The sequence below is a fragment of the Conger conger genome, chromosome 11 (assembly GCF_963514075.1).
Source record: "Conger conger chromosome 11, fConCon1.1, whole genome shotgun sequence".
Classification (NCBI taxonomy): Eukaryota; Metazoa; Chordata; class Actinopteri; order Anguilliformes; family Congridae; genus Conger; species Conger conger.
The window spans coordinates 41739857-41760081 of record NC_083770.1 but is presented as its reverse complement, the minus strand read 5'-3'; the positions used below and the strand labels follow the sequence as shown (position 1 = coordinate 41760081).

Genomic DNA, 20225 nt, shown 5'->3' with positions numbered 1-20225 from the left:
GTATTTCGCCTTATATCAGTTTTTTAAAGCCCTTTACTGTAAATTGCTCAAAAATTTACAATGACAAATGACAAATTTACTGTCAAGTCCAAAATATATGTGAAGTAAGTTAAAATATCTAATAGATTGTAGATTTCGTCAATAATTGTACCAAGAGCTTATGTTTTTATTATACGCATGAGCTTTATTAATAATACACAAATGTAATTACAAAACACAGTCTGGTTAAAAAATATATCAAAATAGTTAACGTGAAGGCTTTATGTGGCATTGTTTCATACACCGTTGATATTCAAAATAAATTACTCGGATATTTTCTTGTACACGTGAATGACACAATTCCATCAGGTAACACTGGTCTTCTATTCAGACATCGGACACATTTAACAATATGTAATTCCATACCTGTAAAAAAGATCAACAAAAACCTCTGTAAGAACATAATTACAAATGTAGTTTTCACATTCTTATCTCCATTTGACCTTTAGCATTTAAAATGCCTTTGTTATGTGGCTGGTTTTGTTTTCTTCTTCTTTGACTTCAGCATCTGAGGCAATGGAAGTTTGAAGGCAGTCCTGCAAAACAAACACATAAGCAAAATGCAGTCAAGCGTGCCAGACCTTGATATGCAAACCACTTGCAAATATGCAGCACATTTGCTTACTAAGCCCTAGTGTCAAAATGATACTCACTCGCATGTTGTGCAGATAGGGCTGAAGTTACAGAATACTTCATGTCGGAAACAGAAAGAAAAGGTATATTTAGGCAGAGAATCAGAATTAATTCATTAACAGTTCTGTTAACCCCTTGGGACCCTAACTATACAGCTATATCTTGGGTACCACAGGCATCTCAAGTTTGCAGAACTGAATTCGGGGTGATTTGCATGATCCGAATGTGACACAACCAATGCAGAAAATCTAAATGTAAACATGCAACTCTCTATTTTACCAAAGAACAATGTTGTTTAATGTAGTTAGCTCCAGTGACAACACAAATAATCCCCATGAGGGGTTGCAGTCACTGCCTGTGCTTGCTTCTTCCACATCCCTGCTGCAGTGAGGATAATCCTCTTTGTTACTTTACATTGCATTCACTTTGCAGACCCTCTCATCCAGCACAACTTACAGTAAAATAAACCATCACCAGCACCATTCACCTGACTTATGTGCGCAAGTGTCAGACTTGAATAACAACATTCCCACACCAAGATTAACCCAAAATACAAATCCTGAATACGTACAAATAACATCCATAGCAAGCCTAAGAAAACATATAACCATACAAACTGGAAGTGAATCATAAGAGAACATACACTTTTCTATGATTGCGTTAAAACTGTGGTCTTGACTGCACAGTAAGGGCCGCTACAGGGTTTTGTGCCAACTTCTGCTCTTAATTATTTATTTAGCTAAACAATGGCTTGATCAGACATTTGTATATGCACCAGCAACAGCTGCAGACTGCAAATGTATCCTAAAGATTTTAGAGCAACCGATTCAGACCAAAGAATTTAATTGATCAAATAACAACGAAAGCCAGCACACCCTGCAGCTCTCCAGGACCAGGGCAGGCCAACCCTAGTGTAGTCATAGTATAATATATTTTATATATCTAAACATGGGTATATCATTCAAAAGCACTGAGCTATTTTGTATTGGTAAACAGACAGCTTCATAGATATGCCTTTTCACTTACTGTCATGTACTACTGTAATTTTGTAAAAACAAAAAATAGCAACAAACTACTCGTGGCTAAGGCCCATGACTGGTTCGCGGAAGGTTGGTAGTTCAATCCCCGGTTTAGCTACGATAAAATCTGCACAGCTGTTAGGCCCTTGACTCCCCATTCCAAGGGGGATTTATCCCCTGTTTAGTCTAATCAACTGTAAGGTGCTTTGGATAAAACCATCAACTAAATAACAAATTATTACAATTGAAACAGTGAGGAAGAGAAAGGTGTTTGTGCCTTACTTGACAAGCACACTGAGCAGACATAGCCAATCTCAATGAGATTACGGTGGCAGAAACAAGCTGCCCTATAGTCCACGTGAACGGGCGGAGGCAGGACCAATTTAGAGCGCTGGTCCGAATCAGGCAAGAACACCCACTGCAAAGACACACACGCACCAACATTGTCAAAGGTAAATAAAGAAGCCAAATGGATTCTGAGGATGAGATAATTTGCTAAATGTAACTTAATTGTTATATAATTTGCATTGACTGAGTAACTGATGTACAGACCAGCAGGTACTGTGCCAGAGCAGCCTTCTGAGGGATTCTCAGGTACAACCCCCCGGTGATGTCACAGGCCTGGGAATACAGCAGAGTAATTTAACTTCACTTCCTGCGGTTTACAGGTGCATGATCCTTCAGCACTCATTCTGAGATACACTGCACATAGAGGATAACAGATAAGAGTCTAGTAGAAAGGACTGGATCATGTCCATGTACAAAGCAGAATCAGTGTTTGACCGCAGAATCAGTCAGGTAATGTAGGCTCACCTGTTGAAGAAGCCCAGACTCAGAGTCTAATACACACGCATCGATCAGGATATTCTGAAAGAATAAAACAACGACAGTCACTTCCAGTCGCGTCCGAAAATGGAAATAACTGAACAAGCCAATATGATGGGTGTGCAACCCGTCTTACCTGCTTTTGAGCTGCAAAGATCACGTTCATGAAATTCATGTACTGTAGAGCGCAGTCCTCCGCAGCCTTAATAACCTGTGCAGAGTACAACAATAATAATAATTTGTTATTTATTTATTCATTTGTTGCTTTTATCCAAAGCAACTTACAGTTGATTAGACTAAGCAGGAAACAATCCCCCCTGGAGCAATGCAGGGTTAAGGGCTAATCTAATTTTGTCTAAGGCGGGGCTTGAACCAACAACCTTATGAGTTTCATTCATGTAGCTTAGCCTCTAGGCTACAGGCAGCCCAGACAGTGGTTCCCAAAAGTTTTCAGCCAGTGGACCAGCAATTCTGAGTCTCAAAGTCTCAGGGACCAGCACACATTGTGAGGTCAACAACATTATGCATGTAATTCCTGGGGACCAGCGGCCATGTTGCTGTTGCTAGGGACCGGTGTTTGGGAACCATAGATGTTCAAAACATACAGCACAGATTAGACTTGTGTGAAAGATTCTTAAGATAACGTACCAAAATCCTGGATTTAATTTCCTGTCCAGCTGGATGAGAAAGAAATGAAAGACAAAGACACAATTATGTTAAATTCCGGGATTATTTTTCACTTTGATTATGAATTAGAATATTTTCAAAAAATGGGCCAATTACCTTCCAGCTCCTTTGTGACTCTGTGAATATCTGCGTGTGAAACATTAAGAGCACAAACCCCTGCTGCTGTGTGTGCACTTCAATAATATCTAGAAGCAGTAATAATAATATAAATAATATCTATAAGCACTAATAAACTTTATTTACATTGCACCTTTCACATCGTAAAGTACCATAAAGTGCTTTATAGAGATGATAAAACCAAGAAATAATCATCACACCTTACTATTGCAATAAAATGAATTAAGTGATAAACACAAAAAAACACAGTATCTAGTTAGTGACAATAGTGATTGCTTTTGTCACAGGCTAGCAGTGATAGCTCCTTTCAGATGAATGGGTGGTTCATGATGTGGTGTAAATGTTGTGCAGCTGTGAGGCAGGATACAGCAGAGCGCCTTGGCCATAGATCCTGCCAGCAGGGTGTCTGTCTGGAGCCCCCGCACATCAGCTGCAAAATCAACAGGAGACACTGCTGGTGACTGAGGGCACTGCTGCTGGGGAGAGGGGTCAATGGCTTCTCCTTACAGAAATGTAACCGGGACAGTATTGACAAGACAGTTGTGACATCACTTTAGTGCTCAGAAACAGAGGGAAGCTCCACCAGAGGGTATGTTGGCAACGATGCAAAAGGTGATTGGTGTTACTACTTCCGAGATACCACAGGGCATCCAGAAGTATACCCACATATCAGTGATGGTGTGTTATTCCTTATAACATACATACACCTTGAGATTGGTGGACCTCCTCTGTTTTGTGCGTAAGGTGCTGTCACAACTCTCTCATCCTTGTTTTGCTATCCCTGGAACACAACCCCCACACTGGACTCACTTCTGGCCATCAGGCTCTTGATTTCCTCAGCGATGAGGTCGTTGGCGACCGTCAGGAGCTCGTATTTGCCGTCCCCACTGGTGGATGTCGAGTCGTCTCCAGTGGCATCCCCACACTTCCAGAGTTTATTGGGATACAGAAAATGACTGCAGAGAGGGCGGGGGGAGGAAGCGAAAAACAATGTTTCAGGGAAAGGAATCACGTCTCAGTATCTCCAGCACTTTCCAGCTGCCGTTGTGCTGAGCCTACCTCTCCTGGCAGTGGCTGCCGATGATGGCCAGCTTGTTGGTCCTGTTAATGACCAGGTGTGAATTCCCCATTACCGTAACGGCATCCACACATTTGGACAAGGTGAACTGGGGAGTTGGAGAAGTGGAACAATCGAACAATCACTGTGATCATTTTCGATGATAAACACTATAAACATTACCAGTTGTCACCAGTTGACTATATGTCAACGATTTTCTTAGCTTGCAACTACTTAGCTAACTAACTCACATATAACTCACATAGAAATATAACGAAACGAGAGCAATGTAATACGATACGCTAAGTGTTAGAGAAGATAATTCCAGTCATATAAATGAAACCTAAATGATGCAGTTAATCACTTAGAAAACGTTAACAACCTAGATAGTTGGCTGACAGGCGACATTACCTCGGGTTCCCGCTGTGCTTGCTGACCCCACCATATGGGGTTGACATCCACCACAATAACCAGAAGACTTATCTCATCATCTGCAAATAAAACAATATTTATTTGCGCACAATTTTAAGCAACTGTAATGTCAGGTAGCTATTGGCTAGCAAGCTAAAAGGGTAGATGTAAGATGCTGGTCTCACTATCCGAGCACAAACAAATGCAGATTAGACTACTCCTAGTTTGCGATTTTACATGTAAATGAGTGTAAATTACGATCGTTATAGTTATGATCAATATTAAAGTGAAGACATGTTTCTCGGAGCTCACCTGATGCCATCTCGGCTCCTTACTGCTTTCCCATCTGACAATGAAGTCGCGGAATGATTACGTCAATGCCTCGCGTCTGGATTCATCTTGAAAGTGTTAGCCGCAGAACTGTCAAGCGTTTAGTAGGCCTATGTTAGAAGTTGCTACAGTTGATGAAATGTGGTAAACTAATACATTCGGCAAGTGAATGGGAGAGTAACTGCAAACGAAATAGACACAGTAACCATCTTGTTTTAAAGAACAGTGATTCACAACGCGATTTACGTTAGGTAAAAGTAGTTAGCTCTGTTGGTCGTTATATTTTCGAGTCCACTGTTTATGCAACATAACTTAGTTGGCTTGTTCGCGATTATACATTTATGCTTTTAGGAGGGATGCTTGTATAAAAACGAATAACCTTGTATAAGGAAATGCCTGTGTAAATGTTGCTTAGAGTACGTCTGTAACATATCAGAATGATTTTGGGAAACGGATATGATGTAGGAATCAGTGTAGTACAAAGTACTAGTATACATTGGGTTGTATTCAAAAGGATAAAGCTACGCTGCCCTAAGTCGTAAAGTCGTGCCTTGTGTACTGGTGTCATTTAATTAATCTTGGAGCAGCCCTTTTACATAATTAATTGAATTCATATACTTAAAATAGGGTTGTACAGGTGCAATAGTTCACCCTAGATCACTGCTCACAATATTTTCATGAATATTGACCAAACATTTGAAACAAACGCAAAATGTGAGATGTGCAGTAATAAGCCTGGTTCTAAAACATGTGGCTGTCATTACAGACCGAGACAAAGAAAACTTTTAAACAGTGTCTTTTATTTTTTAACCAAACCTGGTTCATATGTAACATACAGCATTTTAACCTTTAAATCTTCACAGATTTGATAAAGACATTCTCTCTTGCACAAAATCGTTGCCATGCCTTTCGTTTATTGACCAGACAGCAGTTTCCCCAAGTAACAAAACGGTTCCCTAACTACATACCTGCCCAAACCAATAAATGAATCATACAAAATAGTTTCAGAACTGATTTTTCTTATTAGAAGAGTACAAGCAAATTTTTTAACACCACTCAGAAAATGGTTAACCCACACACACAAACACACGCTTGTACGCTTGCGCCCACACACACACACACACACACACACACACACACACAAACACACTTAAGCTGTTCTTTTTGCCCATTAGGAATATAGTGGGAAGGAAAAATTGCTTCCAATCCCATGTATAGAAACATTCATTCTCAAACGCATACAGTATGTGCCTTGAATAAAACATATTTCCCTGGACTTGCATAAGAATCGTGAGTCTGAACAGTTCGCTTTATTTATTTATTTTTTTAAAGTGGCCAAGTGTGGCCAATCAAAATGTTGGACTATGCCCAATCACTTTCTAGGTCTTCTGCATACTTTCCCCAATGTTCAAATCAGTTTTATTCCGAAAAGGCCACAAAAAAAAAAAAAAGCAAAAAATAATAATAATAATTTCATTAAGTACGACAACAAGCTGCAATTTCAATGGAAAGAGCACTTTGTCCCACAAGCAAAATGATTGAAGATTCATGGAATAACTGACATCAGTTCAAATGACCTGGTGCACGCGATCTCGAAGCCAGCTGCGTCCGTCTCTTCAGCGTGATCAGTGCGGGAAGAAAGGTCATGACGTCAGCACCATGCCGTTGTCCCTGTTGCTTCAAATTACCACAAAGATGCCTTTGTACCAGCAACAGTCGAAACTCGAGACGTGTACAATACCTTTTGTTTTTAACCTCAAATTCTAAAAACAATACCATGGTTACAACAGGAAGAAAGTACAAATATAATTGGACAACAGAGAACAAACTCAAACTGAAATGGGAACCAGAAAATGTATTGAAATGCTTTACAGAAAAGAAGCAGGACTAAAAGGCATTTCAGGCATGTCAAATAGTTATCGATCTTGAATTGTGTGATGTAACGTTTCTGGTACATGGTGAAATACTTAAAACAAAAAGAGAAACAGAAAAAGCCCTTTTTAAACGACTCTCCGTACTTCAAAAAATCTCTTCAGGTAGTAAATCTGTCCCAGAGTCATGGCCACGAGCACCAGTGCTTCAAAGAAAGACCAGAGCACAACTCTACTGTTCGTGTTGTCGTTGACTGAAAAAAGGGGAGGAAAAAAGATGGTTTCAAGATCAGGGGTCAGGAAAATAGTTTGTCCTTTCATGACACACACGGCTACACTAGCACAACCATAATCTGACCAAATTGAACAATCCCTGGAGAAAAGCATGGTGTGTGGTGTTTTTTTTTTTTTTTTTTTAATCTGAAAAAAATGCTGCACTTTCATTGTAAGCATTTTATTTTACTGGCATTTAGCTGCTCGATAAATACAGGCCTGGATGTTTAATTTGCCACAGTGTCTGCAGTTTCCTTTCAATCAGCAGCCAATAAAGGCCTTGAGAATGAGGTGAATGGATTATTTAGCCAATCAATGGCTTAGAATTAACCACTGATGACGAGAATACCCCGCAAAGGACTGGAGTTTGACACCTGTGGCAGAATCACTGGGGGGGGGGGGGGGGGGGGGGCGCTTACTCGCTCGGTGTATCCTCTCCCGGACCTCCATGTACTCCTGTTCGTGTTTGACTGCCGTCATGGCGATAGCCAGCTCGTTGATCATCTCCTCAAGCTTGTTCTGATGAGCTGAGAGAAACAGAAACAGGGTGGTGGTGAGGGGGATATTGCCGGTTACATTTAGACAGAATCAATTACCAATCTGCAGACAATCTGAGCTCAACAGCAAAATGTCACCAAGCAAGGCAAGCTGTCACTCAAACATTCACCCAACTGGAAAAACAAGATCCTGTCCCCTTTCCGCCACTGCAGTGGGTCCAGACCCGGTCACATGCTAAAATATTTCTCATCTCAATCTAGGAGTTACTGGTCTTTCTATATTACAGAAAAGGCAGATGTATCTTATGTATCAGATATATCTTGCTTGTAGGGGTGTAACGGCACACAAAGATCTTGCTTAGGTACGTTCCACTGTTTTGACTAATCACAGTTCAGTACATTTCTGGGACTGCAGGAAAAAATGCAAAATATGAAACTGCTTTTCATTCATAATGAAATTGTAAACAATGGCAAACTGGCGATTGTATCCTGTACCGAACCAAAAATCCTGTACCAAACCGTTGTATAAATGCGTGTACCTTTACAAACCTACTAGCCTGTAATCAAAACTATGAGGAAGATGAACTTTTATGGGGTAATCAACTGAATAATAATAACCATAATTACATTATGCTGCATGCACACTCATTGATCAAAAAATGTCCTGTTAATTTTTTTTCAGTCACAAACCGACAAGCAATATTTGATTATTAGCGTATGCAAAAAGCACTTTCACTGCTAACAAGGCAATTAAATTAAATTCCACAAAAACTCCAGCGAAACACGATGCTTTCATGATGCCGCCTGCATTAGTTCCACATGGTAACTGGGGACACCATTTTAAATGTACAACCAGACAACAGGCTAAATGTCCAGGAGACATCACCCAAGCGCACACTCAGAGGATGCTGTGGCATTTCTGCGGACAAAACCATTGTGATTTCACTGGAATAAAGGTGTCGGCTGAATGCTGCACCAGGCCACATAGCGAAAATATGAGAAAAGCTTTATCCTCATGCAGCACCCAACCTACCATCCCAGGAGTCACCGTCACCTGAGGAAGAGAGTCAAGAGGTCAAAGGTCAAACTCCAGATGACCTGGGGTGGGGTGGCGGGTGGACTCAGTTATTTACAGGTGAAAGGAAAACTCGGTTTGTAATTCCATCTCTGAATGTTTCTCCTGAAGGTAACGACAGTAACACCTGGCAGATTTTACCCTGACTTATTCCGCTTCTTTCAAATCACGGGAGAGAGAGGTACACAGGTGCAAGAATGAGTTATGTTTGGAATACCACTCAGAGCTAGTTTACCTTTAATACAGCGACAGACCTCACCTGCATTTCAGAGCACAAGCTTTGGGACCGGAATAAGACTGAAGGCATTTTAGAATTCATAATTTCTTTAATTATTTGTTTTATAAATTTCATTTCAACATTTCAACTGTTTCTCTGGCGGTTTGAAAATTAGTGAAGAATAATTTCAAATATGGTGGAATGAGAAATCAAATTGATGAGGTATTTGTAAGCGATGTGATCACTGAATTCAATAACAATATTCTGGACAAGACTGACTGATCAGTTGTGTGTTGGTTCTCTTCCTGGGCTTTTCCATTTGTTGGCTGAAATGAATAAAGGGCAGTGTGTAAAAGACAGACTGTGCAGTACAGGCCTGAGGTACTGACTCCTGACCGTGCCTGAGTAGCCCGTGACCATTCGCACAATCTGCTGTGGCGTCCCATTTACCTAAACCATCAAGGACCGTGTTGCACGGGGAGAGGCTTGAAGTTATACCAAACCATTGATTAACACACTCCACATTTCCACTTAGGATTAGCTGGCTATTTGTTGGCTGATGTTGACACATGCGACCTACGTATCTTGCAACGGATTGGACCGCACGTGAAAAGAGCAACACACAAATTCCTGTTCTAAAGGGATTCCCCAAGTAGAAGGGGCGAGTGGATCGGACCACGGCCCAAGAGACCACGGCCACTAACCCACCACACCGCCTGGCCCACCCTGTACCCCCTTTAGCCGGCCTACCTTCCGTCTCCATCCCGTCTCCCTTGGGCGCCTCGCCGATGTCGATGGTGAACATGACGATCTTGGGGGTCATAGTGGACATCTTGTTGCTGAAGCAGAACTTGTAGGTCCCATCCATGTGAGCGGCCACTGAGTACTTTCCACTGGACTCCCGGTCGCCCTTATAAATCTGCGTTCCATCAGGTCCCGTTATCTGCAACGGGCGGGGAGGGCGCGGTCTGAGAAACTAAAATGCCTTTCGTCCTCCTATCTGGACGGATATCCATTCCCATGTTTCAGTGCTCATGGCTTTTTGAACTGGGAGATGTACACTACAGTTTGGCTATTTTAAATTCTCTGTTCAAGGTCAAATACAGCCTGTCATGAGTTAATTAATTAAAATTAAAAAAATATGGCAGTCTACTGAAATATTACACAAGCAGTTATCAATCTACTGTGCGTAAACAACTTAGTTGCACAAATATTGGTTTCTAAGATTGTTCTCAAATAGGATTCTTGTTGCAAGTATTTCTTGTTAAGATATCATTTTCCATTGTTAGATGGTTAGTCTTCGCTCCCAACTAGTTTGCCAGATTCATGGAATACAGCCAACCAATCCGAAAGTGATTAATCGACTTAGTCGATTTGACTAACCTTATAGTTTCCTGAGACCGTATAACTCATTTGAGTCTGTGGTCCGAATCTCAAGAAACATATTCTATTATGTTGAAACTTACACAAAGGATATTCAATTCAACAAATTGAATTTTGTTGAAATTCAATTTTTGAAAATATTTTCACTGCAGTATGTTTTTATCATTCAAATAATAATAATTTAAAAAACTATATTTAAACATTTAAATCAGATTCTATCCGGTCTCAGAAGGATATGATTTGGCATCATCTCACAAGAAAATAACACGCGCGCGCGCACACACACACACACACACACACACACACACACACACACACACACACACACAGCCCCTTCATAATTTAGCTAAAAGGCTTCCAAGAAAACATATTTTGTAGCTAGCCATTCATACAGAGGACCAATGCACTTCCTCTATGACTGCGAGACGAGTTAAACCATCAGCTAACGCTCCAACTGACGTTAGTTGGTTGTAGTGCTGTAGATTATCTTGCTCATCGTCAAGGCTAGCGAATTGCAGCAGCTCAATTTGCTAGCATAATTTCGTTAAGTGACATAGTGGGTTGATAGCTAAATAGAATAGGCTATTTAGGCAAATCCACTCTTAACAAGTTAGCTGGTGCTAGTTACCGTAGGTTATATTCAATGTTCAGTCCCATGGCTAACAATATTAGCTGGCTATCCTGATTAGTTAGCAAAAATTGATAGCTGAATTTTATGTTAAACGCTTTTTTTTAAACTTGAATTTAGCTTGCTTGTTGCTAACTAGCCAACACAGCGTACTCCAGCTAGCTTGCAGTTAACACTAAGCAGGCTGCTTATTGTAGTCTAAATGTCAGACATCCTAACGTCGCTGTGTTAGCAAGTGCTCTTCTCGCAGGTTAGCAAGCATGTAGCATGTATGGCACCACCAAGGCACTTATCTAGGTGATTTCCTAAGCCTTGTATGCGGATATGTCACAACACCACGGCCTTACCTCCACATCGATGTCCAGGAAGCCTCCTTCTGCAACCTCAAACATGAGGCCCATCTTGGTCCCTGAGTTGACCCGTTCAAAGAAGCACTCCTCGGCATGAGCATCTATGCTGACAAAGTATCCAGAAGCTGTGGCCGAACACACGGCTAAAATAACCATGAATTCTGAAAGGGTAAACATTATCACTATATTTTTCGTCCGATTTCTATAGAAAAGAAACCCCGGAGTGCAAACACACCGACACCCAGCACTCCGCTCCCGTGAGTGTGAGCGCCTATTCGCGGAGCCTTGAAGGTGGAGTTTACAGTGCACGGCCTGGTAGTGGCTGGCTTGTCTGATGCTGCCACGTAAAGTATACGACGAGGTGCGACTAGGGACAAACTACATGTACATTTCTGTCCTGGTTTTGCGTGTTTCAATGAAATATCACCAGGAGTGTTTTTCACGATGAATATATGTGATTGACATCAAGTGAAATACAAATTGTTAAGATGCATTGTATATATATATCATATATATATATATATATATATATATATGTAGTCTTCGTATGGTCGATAAAGTACATTGTTTTTGGTGAACATCAATTACAGAATACACAAACTGCGTGCTATCACTATTTTAGGATAGATTACAGACCAACAGAAAGTGTTTTACCAAAATCTACGAGTCTGTATTTCAAATGCTAGCATAGGCTTATGTAGAATTTGTTCATACAATAGGCCTATCATTTATTCCAGCTCTAATCTTTCCATGGTAACTACGGACGAAACTGGAAAGTGTATGTGATGTGCTGTAAGTACATCAAGGCTACGTATCCGCGTGGTTATGTGGCGAGTTATTGCAGGTCAGACTGCAATATATTCTGTTCCAGTGGGGATATATATTCCAATAATTTGTGGCGTTTATATTAACCCCTATGTTTGGTTTGTGTCGAACTGATCCGTTTTAAACTTCTATGGTATCTTTGAATAGAATCAGAAAAAGATTAAACATAATTGAGAATGCCTCTCAAAAACAATAAACAGCAATGATCTACTGCATGAAAATCTTGTTTAATTTTTATTTGTCACATCATTTATGTCCCCATGCCTTGATTATAGTGGATTTTAAATAGTGTACATTAAATCACATCTTTATTGCAAATTAATTAGCCTACACTTTCTTTGTCCCGTAGCAGAGACAAATTGACAACCAATAATCAATAACCAATGATAGGCTATATATGGTTTATGTTTGGAATTGAGATAGAGATAATATATACATATATATATATAAAATAATAATATGTTTAATATTCAATTTCATTCAATTTTATTTGTATAGCGCTTTTTACAATACAAGGTTGTCACAAAGCAGCCTTACAAAGAACCCAGGCCAAGTATTTACGTATTGCTTTAAGATACCAGCAATGTTCTGGGTATATTTGATCCAGGCTAAACAGTTTCACAGCAACAGTTGCAAATGAAATGCAAATGACATCAATGATAATAAGTTACCGATTACGGAACAATATTTCAGCGAACGAAAAGAGGAAAGGTAGGGTAAGTATTGAAGTTAACAATGAACAGCACCTGACGCAATATCTTGATAATTACCCATAAACTTGACATTTCCCATGAAAACAGGATTTTCATCATTTAACCAAAATAGCAAAATAGTCGGTTAGGGATTAGAATTAAAAGGCGAGGTATACACAACTAGCCTATTGATGTACTGTCGCCCATTCCTGTCACGCGCTTGAAAAAAAATTACATTTTCGGTGTGTATGCAATAAACAGTCATCTGTAATAATATTACTGTAATAAATAGACGTATACCACGAATAAATGAGTCGCCAGTATAGCCTAAAAAAGTAAAGAATGCAATGACGTCTCTGATTTTCTTTATTTTGATTTCAGCTATTGAGCAAAACATGTATGACTAAATAATAATGTATAACTTTGAATCGTTCACATCCAACCATTGTTTCCTACAAGTCAAGTAAACCTTTGCTTTGCTATACCGCATCCCTTGGGTAAGAGCCCGTTTCTTATAATAAATCAATATATTTGTTCTTAGAAAATGCCTATACTCCTATTCTGTTTTATTTGTAACTTTGTGCGTGAATGTACAATACTAATTAATTCGAAAATGATGTTGTAATGTAGAAAGTACAGTAACCTGTATCCATTGACTCATTGTTATGGCCAAGAGTTTTGATTTTATTGACACACATTATATTTACATTTTTGGGTATAACACTTTCACGCTGCAAAAAAGAATGACTGTCACTGTGAACTTCAAAATTCACTTAATCAATTCGATAATATAGCATACATGGGACAAACAGTGAAATGTTCAAAACAAGCTGAGACCAATTATAAAATTATTGTTTCATACTTATTATATTACGCTGATCTATCATCACATTTCTCTGCTGTGGGTATATAACGTGTTGATTCAAAATTTCGTTCTCACTATAAACACAGCAAATACTCTGCACAGAGCGAAAATATGAGAAAAGCTTTATCCTCATGCAGCATCCAACCTACGATTCCAGGAGTGACCGTCACCTGAGGAAGAGAGTCAAGAGGTCAAAGGTCAAACTCCAGATGACCTGGGGTGGGGTGGCGGGTGGACTCAGTTATTTACAGGTGAAAGGGAAACTCGGTTTGTAATTCCATCTCTGAATGTTTCTCCTGAAGGTAACGACAGTAACACCTGGCAGATTTTACCCTGACTTATTCCGCTTCTTTTAAATCACGGGAGAGAGAGGTACACAGGTGCAAGAATGAGTTATGTTTGGAATACCACTCAGAGCTAGCTTACCTTTAATACAGCGACAGACCTCACCTGCATTTCAGAGCACAAGAGCTTTGGGACCGGAATAAGACTGAAGGCATTTTAGAATTCATAATTTCTTTAATAATTTCTTTTATAAATTTAATTTCAACATTTCAACTGTTTCTCTGGCGGTTTGAAAATTAGTGAAGAATAATTTCAAATATGGTGGAATGAGAAATCAAATTGATGAGGTATTTGTAAGCAATGTGATCACTGAATTCAATAACAATATTCTGGACAAGACTGACTGATCAGTTGTGTGTTGGTTCTCTCCCTGGGCTTTTCCATTTGTTGGCTGAAATGAATAAAGGGCAGTGTGTAAAAGACAGACTGTGCAGTACAGGCCTGAAGTACTGACTCCTGACCGTGCCTGAGTAGCCCGTAACCATTAGCACAATCTGCTGTGGCGTCCCATTTACCTAAACCATCAAGGACCGTGTTGCACGGGGAGAGGCTTGAAGTTATACCAAAAATTGATTAACACACTCCACATTTCCACTTACGATTAGCTGGCTATTTGTTGGCTGATGTTGACAGATGCGACCTACATAACTTGCAACAGATTGGGCCGCACTTGAAAAGAGCAACACACAAATTCCTGTTCTAAAGGGATTCCCCAAGTAGAAGGGGCGAGTGGATCGGACCACGGCCCAAGAGACCACGGCCACTAACCCACCACACCGCCTGGCCCACCCTGTACCCCCTTTAGCCGGCCTACCTTCCGTCTCCATCCCGTCTCCCTTGGGCGCCTTGCCGATGTCGATGGTGAACTTGACGATCTTGGGGGTCATAGTGGACATCTTGTTGCTGAAGCAGAACTTGTAGAGCCCATCCATGTGAGCGGCCATTGAGTACTTTCCACTGGACTCCCGGTCGCCCTTATAAATCTGCGTTCCATCAGGTCCCGTTATCTGCAACGGGCGGGGAGGGCGCGGTCTGAGAAACTAAAATGCCTTTCGTCCTCCTATCTGGACGGATATCCATTCCCATGTTTCAGTGCTCATGGCTTTTTGAACTGGGAGATGTACACTACAGTTTGGCTATTTTAAATTCTCTGTTCAAGGTCAAATACAGCCTGTCATGAGTGAATTAATTCAAATTAAAAAAATATTTAAAAAAATATGGCAGTCTACTGAAATATTACACAAGCAGTTATCAATCTACTGTGCGTAAACAACTTAGTTGCACAAATATTGGTTTCTAAGATTGTTCTCAAATAGGATTAAGATATAAATTTCCATTGTTCCTTGTTAAGATATAATTTTCCATTGCTAGATGGTTTGTCTTCGCTCCCAACTAGTTTGCCAGATTCATGGAATACAGCCAACCAATCCGAAAGTGATTAATCGACTTAGTTGATTTGACTAACCTTATAGTTTCCTGAGACCGTATAACTCATTTGAGTCTGTGGTCCGAATCTCAAGAACCATATCCTATTATGTTGAAATCTACACAAAGGATATTCAATTCAACACAATGATTTTTGAAAATATTTTCACTGCAGTATGTTTTTATCATTCAAATAATAATAATAAAAAAAAACTATATTTAAACATTTAAATCAGATTCTATCCGGTCACAGAAGGATATGATTTGGCATCATCTCACAAGAGGATTTATGAAAATAACGCGCGCGCGCGCGCACACACACACACACGCACACACACACACACACACACACACACACAGCCCCTTCATAATTTAGTTAAAAGGCTTCCAAGAAAACATATTTTGTAGCTCCAACTGACGTTAGTTGGTTGTAGTGCTGTAGATTTGCTTGCTTATCGTCAAGGCTAGCGAATTGCAGCAGCTCAATTTGCTAGCATAATTTCGTTAAGTTACATCGTGGGTTGATAGCTAAATAGAATTGGCTATTTAGGTAAATCCACTCTTAACAAGTTAGCTGGTGCTAGTTACCGTAGGTTATATTCAATGTTCAGTCCCATGACTAACAATATTAGCTGGCTATCCTGATTAGTTAGCAAAAATAGATAGCTGAATTTTATGTTAAACGCTTTTTTTTACTTGAATTTAGCTTGCTTGTTGCTAGCTAGCCAACACAGCGTACTCCGGCTAGCTTGCAGTTAACACTAAGCAGGCTGCTTATTGTAGTCTAAATGTCAGACATCCTAACGTCGCTGTGTTAGCAAGTGCTCTTCTCGCAGGTTAGCAAGCATGTAGCATGTATGACACCACCAAGGCACTTATCTAGGTGATTTCCTAAGCCTTGTATGCTGATATGTCACAACACCACGGCCTTACCTCCACATCGATGTCCAGGAGGTCTCCTTCTGCAACCTCAAACATGAGGCCCATCTTGGTCCCTGAGTTGACCCGTTCAAAGAAGCACTCCTCGGCATGAGCATCTATGGTGACAAAGTATCCAGAAGCTGTGGCCGAACACACGGCTAAAACCATGAATTCTGAAAGGGTAAACATTATCACTATATTTTTCGTCCAATTTCTATAGAAAAGAAGCCCCGGAGTGCAAACAGACCGACACCCAGCACTCCGCTTCCGTGAGTGTGAGCGCCTATTCGCGGAGCCTTGAAGGTGGAGTTTACAGTGCACGGCCTGGTAGTGGCTGGCTTGTCTGATGCTGTCACGTAAAGTATACGACGAGGTGCGACTAGGGACAAACTACATGTACATTTCTGTCCTGGTGTTGCGCGTTTCAATGAAATATCACCAGGAGTATTTTTCACGATGAATATATGTGATTGACATCAAGTGAAATACAAATTGTTAAGATGCATTGTATATATATCGTATATATATATATATATATATATATATATATATATATATATATATATATATATATATATATATGTATTCTTCGTATGGTCGTTAAAGTACATTGTTTTTGGTGGTTTTGCGTGTTTCAATGAAATATCACCGGAATGTTTTTCACGATGAACATATGTGATTGACAGCAAGTGAAATACAAATTGTTAAGCTGCATTGTATATATATATCATATATATATATATATATGTAGTCTTCGTATGGTCGATAAAGTACATTGTTTTTGGTGAACATCAATTACAGAATACACAAACTGCGTGCTATCACTATTTTAGGATAGATTACAGACCAACGGAAAGTGTTTTACCAAAATCTACGAGTCTGTATTTCAAATGCTAGCATAGGCTTATGTAGAATTTGTTCATACAATAGGCCTATGATTTATTCCAGCTCTAATCTTTCCATGGTAACTACGGACGAAACTGGAAAGTGTATGTGATGTGCTGTAAGTACATCAAGGCTACGTATCCGCGTGGTTATGTGGCGAGTTATTGCAGGTCAGACTGCAATATATTCTGTTCCAGTGGGGATATATATTCCAATAATTTGTGGCGTTTATATTAACCCCTATGTTTGGTTTGTGTCGAACTGATCCATTTTAAACTTCTATGGTATCTTTGAATAGAATAAGAAAAAGATTAAACATAATTGAGAATGCCTCTCAAAAACAATGAACAGCAATGAGCTACTGCATGAAAATCTTGTTTAATTTTTATTTGTCACATCATTTATGTCCCCATGCCTTGATTATAGTGGATTTTAAATAGTGTACATTAAATCACATCTTTATTGCAAATTAATTAGCCTACACTTTCTTTGTCCCGTAGCAGAGACAAATTGACAACCAATAATCAATAACCAATGATAGGCTATATATGGTTTATGTTTGGAATTGAGATAGAGATAATATATACATATATATATATAAAATAATAATATGTTTAATATTCAATTTCATTCAATTTTATTTGTATAGCGCTTTTTACAATACAAGGTTGTCACAAAGCAGCCTTACAAAGAATCCAGGCCAAGTATTTACGTATTGCTTTAAGATACCAGCAATGTTCTGGGTATATTTGATCCAGGCTATACAGTTTCACAGCAACAGTTGCAAATGAAATGCAAATGACATCAATGATAATAAGTTACCGATTACTGAACAATATTTCAGCGAACGAAAAGAGGAAAGGTAGGGTAAGTATTGAAGTTAACAATGAACAGCAGCTGACGCAATATCTTGATAATTACCCATAAACTTGACATTTCCCATGAAAACAGGATTTTCATCATTTAACCAAAATAGCAAAATAGTCGGTTAGGGATTAGAATTAAAAGGCGAGGTATACACAACTAGCCTATTGATGTACTGTCGCCCATTCCTGTCACGCGCTTGAAAAAAAATTACATTTTCGGTGTGTATGCAATAAACAGTCATCTGTAATAATATTACTGTAATAAATAGACGTATACCACGAATAAATGAGTCGCCAGTATAGCCTAAAAAAGTAAAGAATGCAATGACGTCTCTGATTTTCTTTATTTTGATTTCAGCTATTGAGCAAAACATGTATGACTAAATAATAATGAATAACTTTGAATCGTTCACATCCAACCATTGTGTCCTACAAGTCAAGTAAACCTTTGCTTTGCTATACCGCATCCCTTGGGTAAGAGCCCGTTTCTTATAATAAATCAATATATTTGTTCTTAGAAAATACCTATACTCCTATTCTGTTTTATTTGTAACTTTGTGCGTGAATGCACAATACTAATTAATTCGAAAATGATGTTGTAATGTAGAAAGTACAGTAATCTGTATCCATTGACTCATTGTTATGGCCAAGAGTTTTGATTTTATTGACACACATTATATTTACATTTTTGGGTATAACACTTTTACGCTGCAAAAAAGAATGACTGTCACTGTGAACTTCAAAATTCACTTAATCAATTCGATAATATAGCATACATGGGACAAACAGTGAAACGTTCAAAACAAGCTAAGACCAATTATAAAATTATTGTTTCATACTTATTATATTACGCTGATCTATCATCACATTTCCCTGCTGTGGGTATATAACGTGTTGATTCTAAATTTCGTTCTCACTATAAACACAGCAAATACTCTGCACTGTTACTCTGGCATAATCCAAAAATAAACATTTGCCCTAGTTAGTTGCATTAGTTGTTTTGTTAGTAGGCCTATTAGATTTATTTTATCGCTATGTAGGTGTATAGCCTATGTTGTTTGAATGTACTTACAAAGAGTGGTTGTGAATCTTCTTGAACCAAATAAAGCAGGCTTTGTACACCTGGCATGAAGGATGTTGAATTCCACTGGGCTTATACGGTTTATAAAAACAACATAAATAAATGAATGGCACAATGCACTTTTCAGCAGTTTGTATGGCAGACAAAAATGAACACTATAGTTTTTTTTTTGTTCTTTTTACATCGTCTTAATATTTATTTATTTATTTATTTGCCAACCATGAAGTAAGTTGTCCATCCGGCTAACAGCAGGGCTCCTAACAGCACCGTGTAACTGAAGAGCACGAATTTCAGCAGTTCCTTTAAGGTCCGGAGACAACGGATGGTCAAAGGCTCCTGCTCAAAGCGAAGGACCGGCATCTCTCCGTCCCGTTCTCGGTAAATCTTCGTACCCATACTGAGGTGGGTGTCTGCTGGCCTGATAAGACAATTTAAAAAGGTATAGTAATATTTTATTCAATACAGTTTTTTGTTTTCTTCCGCAATAAGTAGGATAATAATAAGTCTTGAAATAAAATTAAGCTCCTGAACTTGAGAGACGACAGTAAAGTAAAGGCCAGAACGCTCGTTCAGTGCATAAATATTTAATTTTTAAATTGCTCTTAATGTTTTACGTATAGATTTTTCCACACGTTAACAGAACTAGCCGAGCTTTTATGAGACAGTTTATGGGAACACATTGACGTTATTTTAGCAAAGATGCCAGGAGAAAGTGCCAGACTCCAGAAGTGCCCTTGAAATGGAATGAATGCACTCTGGAGTCTGGTACTTGTTGGGGCTAAGAATACACCAGAACGTGGACAGGTAGTCTACTGTACCTCTTGATTCGGGCTGAGCTGTCCTTGGTACTGAAACAAATTCCCTTTTAAAGAGCAATTGATTCGGAAAATAACAAATACTTTACCACC

The 20225-nt window shown here is 39.2% G+C and overlaps 3 protein-coding genes across 4 annotated transcripts; all 3 read right to left on the bottom strand.

The window, feature by feature from the left end:
- Window positions 1-175: 175 nt before the first annotated feature.
- Window positions 176-5253, bottom strand: gtf2h3 (general transcription factor IIH, polypeptide 3). The gene is made up of 13 exons (XM_061260942.1): window positions 5101-5253; window positions 4789-4868; window positions 4380-4486; window positions 4131-4276; window positions 3688-3750; window positions 3300-3329; window positions 3165-3193; window positions 2653-2727; window positions 2505-2558; window positions 2244-2312; window positions 1974-2109; window positions 693-729; window positions 176-575 (listed from the first exon to the last, which is right to left on the bottom strand). Exons 1-13 carry the CDS (start codon window positions 5108-5110, stop codon window positions 506-508), a joined length of 906 nt encoding a protein of 301 aa, XP_061116926.1. The 5' UTR covers window positions 5111-5253; the 3' UTR covers window positions 176-505.
- A 645-nt stretch (window positions 5254-5898) lies between these two features.
- LOC133141279 (transmembrane emp24 domain-containing protein 2-like) lies at window positions 5899-11732 on the bottom strand. Of its 2 annotated transcripts, XM_061261775.1 has the most exons (5): window positions 11410-11732; window positions 9802-9994; window positions 8793-8813; window positions 7682-7789; window positions 5899-7243 (listed from the first exon to the last, which is right to left on the bottom strand). In XM_061261775.1, the coding sequence occupies exons 1-5, from the start codon at window positions 11587-11589 to the stop codon at window positions 7119-7121; spliced, it is 627 nt and encodes a 208-aa protein (XP_061117759.1). In that variant the 5' UTR covers window positions 11590-11732; the 3' UTR covers window positions 5899-7118. The 2 variants fall into 2 exon arrangements, with proteins under 2 accessions (XP_061117759.1, XP_061117760.1); XM_061261776.1 differs by lacking the exon at window positions 8793-8813 and having other exon boundaries at window positions 11410-11723.
- A 1845-nt stretch (window positions 11733-13577) lies between these two features.
- Window positions 13578-16812, bottom strand: LOC133140431 (transmembrane emp24 domain-containing protein 2-like). The gene is made up of 3 exons (XM_061260397.1): window positions 16498-16812; window positions 14954-15146; window positions 13578-13964 (listed from the first exon to the last, which is right to left on the bottom strand). The coding sequence occupies exons 1-3, from the start codon at window positions 16672-16674 to the stop codon at window positions 13924-13926; spliced, it is 411 nt and encodes a 136-aa protein (XP_061116381.1). The 5' UTR covers window positions 16675-16812; the 3' UTR covers window positions 13578-13923.
- Between the last annotated feature and the right edge of the window lie 3413 nt (window positions 16813-20225).

Coding starts and splice junctions, on each gene's coding strand:
- LOC133140431 (XM_061260397.1), bottom strand. CDS start 16,674: ATGTTTACCCTTTCAGAATTCATGGTTTTAGCCGTGTGTTCGGCCACA. Junction 15,147..16,497: donor TCCTGGACATCGATGTGGAG/GTAAGGCCGTGG, acceptor CGCCCGTTGCAG/ATAACGGGACCTGATGGAAC. Junction 13,965..14,953: donor AGACGGGATGGAGACGGAAG/GTAGGCCGGCTA, acceptor TCTCTTCCTCAG/GTGACGGTCACTCCTGGAAT.
- LOC133141279 (XM_061261775.1), bottom strand. CDS start 11,589: ATGTTTACCCTTTCAGAATTCATGGTTATTTTAGCCGTGTGTTCGGCC. Junction 7,790..8,792: donor TGACGGTGACTCCTGGGATG/GTAGGTTGGGTG, acceptor TGTTTCTCTCAG/CTCATCAGAACAAGCTTGAG. Junction 7,244..7,681: donor GGAGAGGATACACCGAGCGA/GTAAGCGCCCCC, acceptor CCCTTTTTTCAG/TCAACGACAACACGAACAGT.
- gtf2h3 (XM_061260942.1), bottom strand. Junction 3,751..4,130: donor CAAGAGCCTGATGGCCAGAA/GTGAGTCCAGTG, acceptor TTGATTTTGCAG/CTGATGTGCGGGGGCTCCAG. Junction 730..1,973: donor CTGCTCAGTGTGCTTGTCAA/GTAAGGCACAAA, acceptor TCCGACATGAAG/TATTCTGTAACTTCAGCCCT.